Source organism: Dipteris shenzhenensis, chromosome 14 (genome assembly GCF_047967505.1).
Source record: "Dipteris shenzhenensis isolate YYH24624 ecotype China chromosome 14, Dip_SZ_1.0, whole genome shotgun sequence".
Lineage (NCBI taxonomy): Eukaryota > Viridiplantae > Streptophyta > Polypodiopsida > Gleicheniales > Dipteridaceae > Dipteris > Dipteris shenzhenensis.
In genome coordinates, this window is record NC_141609.1 from 17,480,028 (window position 1) to 17,494,237 (window position 14,210).

The 14,210-nt window shown below is 44.7% G+C and overlaps 1 protein-coding gene across 5 annotated transcripts in view; it reads right to left on the reverse strand.

Annotated features, from left to right (window-relative positions):
- Positions 1-14,210, reverse strand: part of LOC147894276 (uncharacterized) — a 71,833-nt gene that overhangs the window by 18,662 nt on the left and 38,961 nt on the right. For all 5 annotated transcript variants that reach the window (XR_015542141.1, XR_015542143.1, XR_015542142.1 and 2 more), the window contains 2 exons: positions 12,949-13,068; positions 7,141-7,251 (listed from right to left, as the gene is read on the reverse strand). Coding sequence is in view for 2 of the 5 variants with exons in the window: in XM_087385255.1 (XP_087241381.1) it covers positions 7,141-7,251; positions 12,949-13,068 (231 nt within the window). In the remaining 3 variants the exon portion in view is untranslated. The remainder of the gene's footprint in view (positions 1-7,140; positions 7,252-12,948; positions 13,069-14,210) is intronic.

The following is a 14,210-nucleotide window of genomic DNA, read 5'->3' on the forward strand; positions in this document are numbered from 1 at the left end:
CATACCAAGAATATGATTTGCATCACCCAAGTCTTTCATGTCAAAAGACTTATGCAGTTGTTTCTTCAAAGCACTAATCTCATGCTGAGATTTACTGGCAATAAGCATGTCATCCACATATAGAATGAGTAGCATCAAACTGCCATCCTTTGCCCGTTTGGTGTACAAGCAATGATCGGTCTCACACCTATGATACCCTTGGGACTGCATGAAGGCATCAAACTTCTTGTACCATTCTCTTGGCGCCTGCTTGAGTCCATACAAGCTCCTCTTGAGCTTACACACAAGCTGCTCTTTCCCTTTAACAGCATATCCCTCTGGCTGACTCATATAGATCTCATCATGGAGATCTCCGTGAAGAAAAGCTGTCTTCACATCCATCTAAAATAAATCCATGTCGTCATGAGCAACAAGAGCTAACACTGCTCTCAAAGTAGTCATCTTGACTACAGGGGAAAAGATCTCATCAAAGTCAATGCCCTTCTCCTGCTTAAATCCCTTGGCAACCAATCTGGCCTTATACCTCGGTAAAGCATTTGAATCCACTTTGACTTTGTAAACCCACTTGCATGGCAAAACCTTTCTGCCTGCAGGTAGCTGCACCAAGTCCCATGTATCATTTTGAAGTAGGGAGTCCATTTCTGACTGCATGGCTTTCTCCCACTTCTTTTTCTCTGTTCTTCCCATAGCTTCCTTGAAGCTGGAAGGCTCACCACAATCTGTCAGCATGATAAAATCAGCCACATTATTGGCTCCTGGAACAAACCTAGCAGGAGGCCGTTGTACACGGGTGCTCCTCCTAACAAAATGTTCCGGATTAGGCTGCTGTCCAGCCTGTTCGTCATACATGACGGGTGGCTGTACCACCATATCTGGCTGTTCTACAGCCCCATCTGCTGGCATATCCAGTGGTGCATCATTGGCAAAATTATCTGGCTGATTTTCAGCCTGTATACCCTCTTGAACAGGGTTATCTGCAGCAGGCTGCTGCTGCTGCATATAAATGGGCATTCTTTGCTGTCCAACATCATCATAAATAACCCTCCTGTATTCCACAGGTTGCATGGGTTCCTTGTGTACACTATCCTCTTTAAAGATGACATCATTGCTGCGTATAATCTTCCGTTTAACGGGATCCCATAACCTGTACCCCATTTCACCTTCGTCACCATAACCCATAAAGATGCATCTGATAGACTTTGGATCCAGTTTGGTGCGCAGTTCTTTGCGTACATGAGCAAAGCACTCGCAGCCAAATACACGTAAGTGCTTGTATGAGGGTGGCTTGCCAGACCACACCTCCTCTGGCACTTTCAACTCCAAAGCCTTGTTTGGCGACCTGTTAATAATGTGAACTGCTGTTTGCACGGCTTCTGCCCAAAAGCCATGGGGTAATGCAGCATAAGACAACATACATCGAACCTTCTCCTGAATAGTTCGATTCATACGCTCACTTGCACCATTTTGAGATGCATTATGAGGGGCTGTGAGTTCCTGTTTGATGCCCTTAGCTTGGCAAAACTGCACAAAAGCATGTGACACATACTCACCCCCATTATCGGATCTGAGGCATTTCAGCATGCGACCTGTCCGATTCTCAACCTGAGCCACAAACTTCTTGAAAGCATCTAAGGCGTCGCCCTTATGCTTCAAGACATAGACCCACACTTTGCGTGTGGCATCATCAATGAAAGTAATAAAATATTTTGCACCCCCTAGTGATAACTGTGGCATCTCACACAAATCAGTGTGCACTAGATCAAGCGGTGCTCTATTCTGGGGAGTTCTCCTCTTATGAGGAGTCACAGAATGCTTGCCAAATATGCAATGATCACAAGTAGGCAAATCTGAAAAAGAAAGAGATGGCAAATAACCCAAACGTGATAGTTCTTGCATTCCTTTAACAGACATGTGTCCCAACCGGCTATGCCACAATGAAACCTTTGGCAGCTCGGTTATGGCAACAACATGATTACCCACACTGGAAACATAAAGAGGGTACAAGGTATCACTCTTAAAACCCTCAGCCACTACAGCCTGGCCATCAGTAATCACCCATTTGGAATCCCCAAATGTGGTGTGGTAACCACTGTCATCCAATAAGCCAGTGCTAATCAGATTTTTCTTGATTTGCGGCACATGGCGGACACCATCAAGCATGAATATGCGTCCATCAGGAAATACTATTTGTATACTGCCAATCCCTGCAATCTGACATGCATAGTTGTTCCCAAGATGAACAACTCCATGAGTACCTGTGTAGGAAGTAAACCACTCCCTATGAGGAGTAACATGAAAAGAAGCACCTGAATCCAAGAGCTAGGTGTGCATGTCATGACCATCAATAACCAAGGCATGTGCTGTTACAGCAGAAGAGCATAAAACATCATGTATGTCACTGTCACTGTCCTCTGCTGCAACATTCACTGCATCCAAGTCATCTGCCTTGGCCTTGCCTTTGCCTTTGCTTCCATTGCCTGCATCCTTTGTTTCAGCCTTCTTGGCTTTCTGATCCCGTATGAACTTGAAGCACTTAGACTTCACATGTCCCTTCTTGCCACAATAAAAGCATTCAATATCCTTTTTGCCACGGGACTAACTGCGGGATTTGGACTTACTAGCAGATCTCCCCTTCTGCTGAGTCCTGCCTCTATCCTGTACCTGCAAAGCATTTGAAGACTTGCTGCCCGCATTATTCTTCCTGCTCATCTCCTCCATAAGGAGAGAGCTCTCTACATCAGCATAAATAAGAGTGACATTCGAATTTGACAGGGTGGTCTTGAAAGTGTCCCAACTCTCAGGGAGGGTACACAGCAAGAAAGTAGCCTTGAACTCCTCATCAAGGTTCAACCCCTGTGCAATCAGCTGTGTAAAGATGGCATTGAACTCACTCAAGTGTGAGGTCATAGCTGTACCTTCCTTCATGCGAAGATCAACCAGCTTCTTCAACCAATAAACCTTACTGGCTGAGCTCTTTTGGGCATACAATTCTTCTAGCCTTTGCCATAGACCATAAGAGGTCTTTTCAGCCTGAACATTGAACACAAGAGTGTCTGAAATAGTGAGCATGATAGCTGCCCTTGCGGACAAATCAAGCTCTTCCCAGTCATCAGCTGCCATGTCAGATGGCTTGACACCCTTCACCCTTATGGGCTTAGCAATCTTCTTTAACAGAAGTACATTCAAGCACTGTTCTGCCCATAATGCATAGTTGTGTGCTCCTTCCAGTTTCTTTATGTTCAGAATTGAAGAATCACTTCCCCCTGATGCCATATCAGATAAGGAAAGTACCTGACTCCCTGGAAGTAAAAAAAGGACTGAATAAAAATTCTGATTTCTCAGAAAAAACCTGCTCTATCAAGAGCCAGAAGCACTCTCAATGGTGCTGTTTTTTTACTGTCAGGAAAATCTGCAGCAAAACAGTAAATGACCCTGCAAATACTGTACCTTCTGACACACTGTACCGTGCTCAAAGAGGCATAAAAACAGTAATTTCAGACTGCTGCAGCTGCTCAACAAGTGCTTAACAGTGCATAATCATCTGACAAAGCACAAAAACTGCTGTAAACACTGCTGTACTGACTGTACTGATCACTTCTCCCACCTCAGATGAGGTATTGCACTGAGTTAATATGCATAAACCACTTGGCAAACACCCAAAAAAAAAATGACACTTCAGCCTGTCACAAAACCTGCAACAGAAAATGGGATAAATCCCAAGCAATCACCCTTCTGCCAAGGGGATAAAATGCATCTGAAGATCTCTGTCGGTGACCCAAGTGCTATCAAACAGAATCTGGGCAAAAGCCCCTTGATCTGACACCTGAACCAAGTGAAGAACACCTCAACACTGAGGTAGCATGCAATATGAAAATCTCTCTGACAAAATCATCCACCAGTGTAATGCATATACTGCCCTGTGTAGAAATGACATACACAAATCCCAACGTACAAACACTCAATGAGGAACCTTTTGAGCACTGTCAACGATGGACAGTTAGGGACCGAGTAAACTCGATGCGCCCTGGCCAAGCATGGCTCAACTGAGGTTGTCTGAGTGTTGCACAAGAAATGTGACCTGCAAGAAAATGTCACCTCGACACTGCGGAAATCGAGGCAAATGTGTGCTCTCTGGCACCACACTACCTCAAGGCATACAAAGCATCCACTGTCAGGCAAAAGCCCTATGATCTGCTCACCCAAAAACTGAGATTCAAGCCCAGTAAAAGCATAAAAGTCCTCTGCAAAATCAAGGCATTTCCTTCACGAAAAACAGATAACTGTGCAATCAACCACACACTGTGGTTCTCTTCACCTCAAGCATGAGGTGAATGAAAGTACTTGCTGTACTTTCAGGATAACACAGTTTTGTGAACTGAAAAAATGACCCTGAATCAAGAGGAATGAAGAGCAGAGTGCTCTTTCTCCTCTCTTTCTTCCCCAAACAAAAAATGTACCTGTTGTACTTTCGTACTTGCTGTACTTGTGCAAAAGCAAGATCCAAGGAGAAAAGTATCCTTTGACACAGATCCCAAAAAAATATGTACCTCCCTACTGCAAAAAAAAAAAAAGGAAGCAGCTCCCTGTACCTGCGCTGTGGAGATCCGTACGGATGTACGGTTCCTGTACGGAATCCGTACAACAGGTACGGATGACCGTACCTGAGCGCGCGCTGCGCGCTCTGGTTCCGCGCAGCCTGGTGCTGTGCACAGGCTGCCCCTGCGCAGACTAGCAGCTAGCAGCTGCTATACAAGGCAAATGCCCGCGCTCAGCTCGATGCCCGCGCCCTAGCCCGTGACCTGATCCGTGCCCGCGCCCGTGCCGTTGCGACCTGTGCTGCGCGATGCGCAGCCGCCCTGCCTGCAGATCTGCGAAGCTCGTCCGTACGGATGTACGGACGACGTACGGCACTGTACGGCGCTGTCACCTGCTCTAGGTAGAGGTCGAGGGTGGTTAGGCTAGGGTAGGGAGTGGAGTAGGAGAGGTAGGCTCTGATACCAGTTGAAGGGCCTGAAGGGGGAAGAAGAGCTTGAGGGAGAGAGTGAGAGAGAGAGAAGACTCAAGGTGTGCGGGTGTGAAGTGATGAGCCACACCACAAACTCATTAGTTTTATTAGGATTAGGTTTTACCCTATGACTGTCTTAAGACAGTCATAGGTGTCCTATCTTTAATAAAGGGGTGGCAATGTGCCTTTACCCCAACAGAGTCTTGCTCTAAGGGTCCAGGAAGTGAGAATGAAAGCACTGTAGCTCGAGTCTACCTAGCACAGTGTACCCTTGCTCAAACGAGCCAGTAATGCTGGTTGCATCGTAAAGCGAGCCTTAGAGCAGGACCCCTAGGTATGTGTAGGATGCAACTACCTCCACTGGCAACCCATCCAAGGTAAAGTGCTCTCTCTATGCATGGCTACCCGGGATGTGTTGAAGATCATAACCTTGGTTTTACCAAGGTTGGCCTTCAAGTCATGTGTATCCCAAAAGGACTCTAGTGTGTCTCTGTGTAAAAGATTATGTCTCGACATGTGTAAGATTCTAAGAATCTGACCATAAAGTACTCTTGCAGCTTCAAACACTGCAAGTCAAGCTCTCGGAGCTCTGAATCTCATAGACCCCGCCCCCCATGAGGGAGGGCCACTAGATGCGCCAGGTGCACAGAATCGAGGGCGTCTCTAAAGTGAACGATGACATTGGGGTTCATCCCAATGCACCACCAGGACCCGAAGAATGGAAGTCATGAAGCCAATCCCGTCATCCATGAAGTGGTGGCTGTTCAAGGTATCCCACGTACTCTAACATTGAGAGCCTTACTAGCCCTCTAATGCTGCTCCAAAATGGTGGCTGAATCCACCCACCTAGAAGTCTCTACAATGGCTATTTGCATGGTGGCTATCTATGTCTCAATGGCCTCTATTGCTGGCCCACTCCACACGGCTATCGCTGCGGCTGTTGTCTCCTTCCGGAGATGTGATATCTCCTGGCTCAGGCTATCAATGAGATGGCCTTGCTCTACCTCTCGTCTACGAAGGCAGTGTATCTCTAGGAGAACATCCCAGGTTTCTGATGGGATCAAGTGGCCATGAAGTGTATATGGGTGTTGTGTGAAAGGGGGCTGGACGATGGGGGCGGAAATAGAGAATGATGAGGGAAAACCAGGAGTGTGGGTGTGGTGGAACTGACTGAGGGGAAAGGTGGCTGAATGAGGGCTAAGAGTGACAGAAATGAGCATAGTGAGACGGACTGAGAGGGGCTCCCCCTGATCCAAATACTGATGATGACAATGATGTTGCAAACTCTCACGCTGCCCCTAACATTGTCAATAGCCGCGCAATCACTGCTGCAGAGGATATCGGTGATGACGAAGGTGATCCTGAGGATGATGATGGTGATGTAGAGCCTGATGTGGAGGCTGATGTGGAGTATGAAAATGTTTGGGAAGAAGTTTTGTTGTCTGCCCTTTGTGTGGGTGTGTTGTCAACGTGTAGGCCACTACGGTTGCTACATTTGTTCCGATGATATGATGCGATTGTATTAAAGCCCTTTTGAGACCCTTCAGGATCTATTGGACTTCTGACCACTATTAATTAATAGTGGTATTTTACATCCAATGAAAGAAATCTTTGCAAACTTTCTATGTTGTGAGTACTTGCTTGGCTAGCTTGTGTGCTAGCTCGAGGACTTTGAGACCACTAACAAGAGCACACACAATAGAGGCCCAGCCGATTGCTACTCTACTCAAAGGAGACCATCCGAGACGAGGTGTCACCCTTGACATGGCCCACAGGATACAAAGACCACGCCCCCGCCTCAATGAGAGACGGCTCGCCAAACGCAGATACGAGACATTTTCACATCTCATATGTATTTGGAGCACTAGGTTTGCATGCCTAAGTTTTGAGATTAATAGCTTAGCTTGGTACTCATCAAGGACCGGGCTTGTATGAGTTTACTTTCTTGATTGTACTTGGTGTCATAGGCCCGCGAGGCCTTCTGAAGATGTTAATACAACTCTTCTCTCTCTCTCTCTCTCTCTCTCATACACACACAAACGCCAGACACACACATATCAGACATGTATGTGCTCATGTGCAGTGCATGCAGATAGTGCATATTTGGAAGAAGAAAACCGAGCATCTAAGAGAACCTGAGGTGAAGCAGACCCAACAAGAGCAACAATTGAAGACACGTTGATAACTGAACCACCACCAGCTCTCTTGATAGCAGGGATGCCATATCTACATCCATAAATCGTTCCCTGGAATAAACAGAACAAGGAATCATCAGCAGCTCTCAACTCATCAAAGCAGTAAGAAAATTAAGCTCTCATGCTGCCATCATTAAGCAATCCATACCCCCTTCCCCTCTTGAAACCACAGGAAAAGCGAAGGACCCCTAATCTGATCAGTTTGAAGCACAAGAAGCTTTTTGGAATTTCACACATTCTACATGCTATTTGCCAGACTCAATGGTAACTAAAGAAATGAGGAAAGAAGAGAATAAAAAAAGAATACAAGGAGAAACAGGGCATAAGAGAGAAAATAAAATGCCATGATTCATTAATATCCTGAGGCTGAAAAGAACCTATGGGTCAGCCAAAAATATGGCCTACAATAATTTAAAAAAGTTATAGAAGAACTGCTTTTCTACCTCATACATGATTCACATACGTATGTCCAGTGATGGACTACACACCTAGTTAGTTCTTTTGTCACGGGCATCCACATGACCGTGGCCATGCTAGCTAGTGCCAGCGCAGGCAGCCAGGTCAACAGCCACGCAGGATCACGGTTCCTGCCACAGCAGTACCTAGACAAGCTCCAGAGTCAGTTCTACAAGCTACGCCAGGGAGACACCGAGACAGTGAATCATTATGCCAATAAGTTCACTCAGGTGTTTATACGGTTGCAGTTGGAGGATAGTCAGAAGCTGAGCAAATTTCTCCATGGGCTGCCTACAGACATCCAGTGGTATGTCAGAAGTTTCAGGCCACGGGATTATGAGTGTGCATACGAGCTTGCTCAGAATTTTCAGCTCATGCACAAGGGTCAAGGATCCAAGCAGGTCAACAATAAGAAGTCCCACGATTCCATGCCAAGTGATGGTGGGAATGGGCAGCAGAAGAAGAGCTATATAGCAAAGGACAGAAACGGCTATGGCGGGTACTTGGATACAATGACGAGCACTCTATGCCAAGGAGAACCGATGCTTCCATTGTCATGTGCCGGGCCACAATAAGAAAGATTGCCCACATTACGAGATGCTTTTAACAGCAAGAGCTGCATCAAGTGGTTCAGCAACAACTTCAACAACCTCAATAGTCATTGAGGAGCTTGATGAACAGCTGACTATAGGGACAACCTCAGTAGTCATCCAGGAGCTCGAAGCTCAATAGAAGGGGGAGCCTCGTCAATTTCCCAATATGTTTCAATTTTATGGACAGGTCGGTGGTAAGAATGTCCTTATCCTGGCAAACTCAGGCAGTTCCGAGGACATCATCTCCCACCAAAGCAACTCAGAAGGCTCAGTTGCCTCTTACGCCAACGGAACCAATGACCTTAATGTGCATTTCCAGGGCAGCACATAGAGAGCAACATGCAGGTAGCTTCATCCACTTTGAAGATCTCAGGGTGGGTACACAGTCGACCACTCAGGGTCGCACCTACTCAGGCAGTGGACGTCATCTTGGGAGCACGATAGTGGCACCAGTTTGAAGTCCGACCAGATTATCAACACCAAGGCTTGGATGTCGAAATCCCAAGCCATGGGTCCAAGTTCAACTATTGGAGTAAGGGTGTTCCACCTCGACCTTTGATATCAATCATTCAAGGGGTTCGAGATGGATTATAGCAATACAGTATATTACAGCAAGGCACAGTATTACAGCAGGATACAGTAATAGGATATAGTATTGCAGCAGGCAACAGGGTTACACCAAGACCGGGATGCCTCTCTCAAACCCAATCTTTCTCGGTCCCTATCACCTATATGCACCGAGGAAAACCATAGGGAGCCTCATACTGGAATATTAACCCACTACAAATATCTGTACTAGAAGTTAGCACCAAATCTAGGCATTCAGTACCTGCAAATCAGGATTCATGAGTTCAGCAACCATTTTCGGATTCATGAACTAGGTATTCGGATCAGGATTTATCATCCAGGTATACCATAGACAGTCACCTCCGTCAACACGATAGGAAGCCCTTTTATACCCTAGTTCGAGATTCAGAAGAAGGGGATGTCACGGGCATCCACACGCCCATGGCCATGCTAGCTAGTGCCAAGGCAGGCAGCCAGGTCAATGGCCACATAGGCGTCCGTACAGCCATGCAGGCAACCCTGCGCAATCAGCAATCAGCACACAGCCAACGGACAGTCAATGCCACATCATCGCAGGTTTAAAAAACACAGTTGACTTTTTGGTTAAAAGTCAACACGCGCTGACTTTTTGGCCGCCATTGACTTTTTGGCCATCTTGGCAACCGGCGTTGACCAGCCGACCAAGGTCAAAGGTCAGCATTGACCAACTCGGCCACGCTGACCTATCAGCCTATAAAAGGGCAGCCTTTGGCCCTCATTGATCATCCACTCCTTAGGCCTTCAAGCCTTTAGAGCAGAGAGTCGGGCCTCCCCGCAGCAGACCAGCAGGGTAGCCTCAGCCTCTTCAGGGATCTAGTGAGGATTCACCTCCTCTAGGTAGTCTAGTCTTCCAATTTTGCAGTGAGGGTTTCAGCCCCTTCATAGAGTTGTATTCAGCCCTTTGGGCATTCATTATTCAGTTGTATCTATTTTCCTCTTCGGAGGTCCACTACATTCTCTCCCTCTGATTCTATCACTCACATCCACAGCATCACTTTGTGTATTGAATGCATCTTTGCAGTTGCAGTTAGTATTGAGCAGGAGAAAGAAAGTGAGGATAGTCTATCTCCCGCTACATCTTTACTCCAAAGTAACTCTTAAATACTTACTACCAATGCCAGTCCTTCAGTAGATGTCTAGCCAACTCTGCCAAACTTGCTAAGAGTAGTGTATATCCACTCATTAGACACTTGCAGTCCCGGTTTATCCGACAGGGTTTTGTATTGGCAAAGTATCAAAACCTATTTTGAATCCACAAAAAGCAGTAGAGTGCATTCTCTTTGCTCCTTCTGGTAAGGCTCTCAACAGCAAGGTAAATCATGACTCTTGAATGTTGCGATAGTAGGCCAAAGTTTGAGCCAAGTTAGTGAGGCTAAAACTAATATGGCTAAGGGTTTTTCTGGGCCTAGAGAGGGCTTAAAAGAATACGGGGAGAGGACTATAAAGCGCAATTCACTTCTTCTTACAAGCATCTCCATCATATCGTTGTTCAGCCACATAGCACAACTTGGAGCAGCATACACGTCTCCAGATCCAAATAGAGAAGAGATAGTGTTCTTTACAGGCAACAACAGCTGCCCTGTTTATAATGGGGAGTACTGAACGTTGTCCAAGCAGAGTAAAAAGTAAGAAAGACAGACGAGAAGTTTTATTCCCGCCTTCGAAAAACTTAAGGATCTATAAGACTGACAGAGAGCCAGAGAGGAAGACAAAAATAACTACCCCTTGTCCATCGGGACCTGCAACATGTCCAGTGTTCCATACATCATGGAATGCAAGTGCATGAAAAGCTAGGCATTGAGCAGTAGCCTAAGAATGCATTCATGCTGTAGCTTTGTCAAGCAAGTTTGCACCTCCATTGCCTCTTGGTCACAAGCCAACAAGCCTTTTGTTCCTCTAGCATCACACTTCAACTGAATGCTGGCCATATAATTGGTTAATCCTATTTGAGACCCCCGTCATCCCCACATGAAAACTTCATCGTGAACTATGGGCATACAATGGGTGACTGTTGAGAAATGAGAAACCGTGCAGTGGATAAAATCAAATTGCAGAGCCTCGCAGTTGAAGAGCATGTACTGCCAAAACTTAATTCTTATTTATACATTAAAATCTCAGACGTCAAAAGGTTCTGGTTGAATGTGTGCACTGTGGGACATGTAACTGAAAGACAAAATTACTAACAAAAAACAAAGATGCCTATTATGATCGTTTTGAAGAGCGATGCTGTAAGCAAGATGATGCCTGGAGACTGATGGCATAGTAATAATGATGACAGAAAGCCCGTGACAAAGTATTCTCATATTACCATGCCCAGCAATATACATGTGGACAGCTCAGAAAGAATGCTACGCATGATGATGCTACATCTGGGCAAGTGTGGCACCAAAGTGCACTCATGCATGGAAATTTTTTGCAATATGCAAGCGATACATGGCAGGATGTTGGCTACACCACGAAATACAACATTCAGTCCTTCAAAAATCTGTTAGTGACCAGCTCAGCTTGCCTTTGGGTACCTGTAATCAGCTGCCAGATAAACTTTATCGATGAAAGGCAACCTAGAGTTGCAGCCTTCCGTAGATGTTTTTTTTAAAGAGCCTTTCTGTTTGACACTTATACCCCAACTCTATTTCAGCAAGGTGTCTATCAGAAAGCTTGGCCTCAAACTGAGACAGACAAGATGCACTACACAGGGTCTAGATGCAACACCTTGCCAGTGCTGGACTGAGGACAGATATCTGGTAGACATCTAAAAGACATGTTGACAATCTGTAACTTGAATCATTTGGCTCATAAGATTGGAATATAGCTTCAGCTCATATAAAAAAGAACATGAGGGCGATATCATGTATTATTGGAATGCACTTGGATGATTATGCCCACACTTGGTGTGAAAAAATGAGTTCACCATGCAAAACCATGGTGTCCAATTTTGTGCCTCTCCTTGTTTTGATGGTTACCTACAGCGATGACTTGCATCGATATGGACAGAAGCATTCCTAGCGTGCAACCGCCTGTCCTGGATACTTGGGGACACATAAAGAACTGCTAAACCTTCTGTACCCAAATACAGAAGACACAATGAAATTTTTAACTAGCTGCCATGGGAAATGCATCAAAAAATAATCAATGCTTCCAAAATGGTTCAAAATGGGGAACGATTGACAAGGGGAATTGCAAACCCTCCAAGAAGACCTCTAAGCAGCAGCAATAAACAAGGCTTGGCTGACGCTTTTTACATTCTACAACTTGACGAATCCATTGGTTGTATATCCACCAAACTGGTTGCTGGCACCTGCTATGCAGTTAAATTCCTTACTATTGTCTGAAGACAGCTCACTGCTTTTGGATGAACTCTGATGATGTACAAAGGTTACTCAAGATAATATAATATATCTTTTTCCTGCCCCCCCAAAAAAAAAAAAACTTACTACAATTTCTCTCCAACTCCAAACACTTGAGGAGTCTCTTGACAATTTTCCTAACAAAGTTCGTTTTACCACCACGAGCCCACAGCATAATATGGCTGAATCTTGCTTATCACCTCCTAGCAAGAGGAGGATGAGGACGGAGAAGGGGGCGAGGATGGAACCACACATGACAGGCAAAACAGGATCATTGTGTAGGCTCCGTGGACCAGCGTGCTCTCTATCTCTCTCTCTCTCTCACACACACACACACACACAAAATAAATTACAAAAAAACCACTAAAATTCTTTCTCACTCCTCTCCCCCTCCTCCCTTCTCTCCTCTTCTACTAGTAAAGCTCTTGTCTCTCACCTACCCCTTCCCCTCCATTACAAATGTATCACTATATGAAAATCTAACAGAATCCAGTCAAAGTCAAACACACAATCAGGTTTCTTAGAAAAGCTCATTATGGTATGTAAACTATAAACCAGAACTTTGAATGAAAAGAATGAGCTTTCCACAATATATTGAATATTCTTACAATGTTCATTTACATGAATATTGAGAAGTAGCTGAGAGTGCTAAATATGGCCAACTACAACAATTAATTTATACGGACCACGAATTCGATCAAAATGAACAACTCCAATCACATGATTTGAAGAATTTCTCGCCACACCTTGAGATTTACAGCTAGTGTCTTGTCTATAACGTCATCAGGTGTAGTGATTGAATCGTGGTCCATCTTGTCCAAGATAGCAGCATTATTAAATACAATATGAAGTGCTCCAAATGTATCCTGTACAACAAAAATTCAAATAGCATTATTAAATACAATATGAAGTGCTCCAAATGTGTCCTGTACAACAAAAAGATATATTCAAAAAATAAGAGTTTCTATGTCTCATATCCGCATAAAATAGCAACAAAATATGTAGCAAACATGAATATCATCTCTTTGGGAGATACAAGTATCAACGTCCAAAGAAACAAGAAACAAGGACTCTTGCAAAATGAAACATGGACATGAACATGATGTTGCATCTTTTGTCATTATTGACAAGAATGGCTTCCTTCTTTTTGTGACAATGTGGATGTGTGTGTGTGTGTGTGTGTGTGTGTGTGTTGTTTAGGGGGGCCGGGGGGAGTCCGCACAAGTGTATTCATCTCAACCCAAAGGAGTGCAAACTTTACAGAACAAGTTGAAACATCCTTTACCAAAACAATACAAGGCAAAGGAAAAGCTCAACTCCGCCAATTAGACCAATGACCTAGCAAAAGGGAGGAATTAGTCAAAAGGAAGGTGGCAAGACACCAATCTCAAAGGACCTTAGAGAAAGACTCTCAAATCGTACTCCATGAATAATTTCTGGAACTGTCCAAGGTTGGAGTTGAAAAGTCAAACAATCTGCAAAAAGAAGACCCACATACAACCTATGGAGATTTAAGCAACAGCAACTTGCAGAATTCGAAGCAAAATTAGCAGGCGTCGAGTCTCGACCACATTTGTGAGGCGTACACATGCATGTCCAAAGAGGATGCAACACATCTTAGTTGCTGAAAAACAGTGCCAGGTGCTGGAATCTGCAAGAAAATACTAAGGAAATCAAAGAAAATAATCATCTTTTGTCACATGTAAATTCCACACTTTTTTTTCCCCTTTCTTGAAATAGACTTCTATTAAGTATGAAAGAGACAACCGAGACTGGAAACTCAAGGCATATATCTAGATGAATCCAGGAACATGCCCAAACTCATCCTCTAAAAACACAACATAGTGCAGTTTCAATCTCATGATAGTCACTCATTAGGTTGAAAACCATAAACTCCATCACGCACAGCAGGGACTAGCTACTATGACATCCCCACTGACAAGAAACTCAAGGCATAGATGCATCATGCAGGGCATGAAAACCCCATGGTAATACACCACTCAGAAAT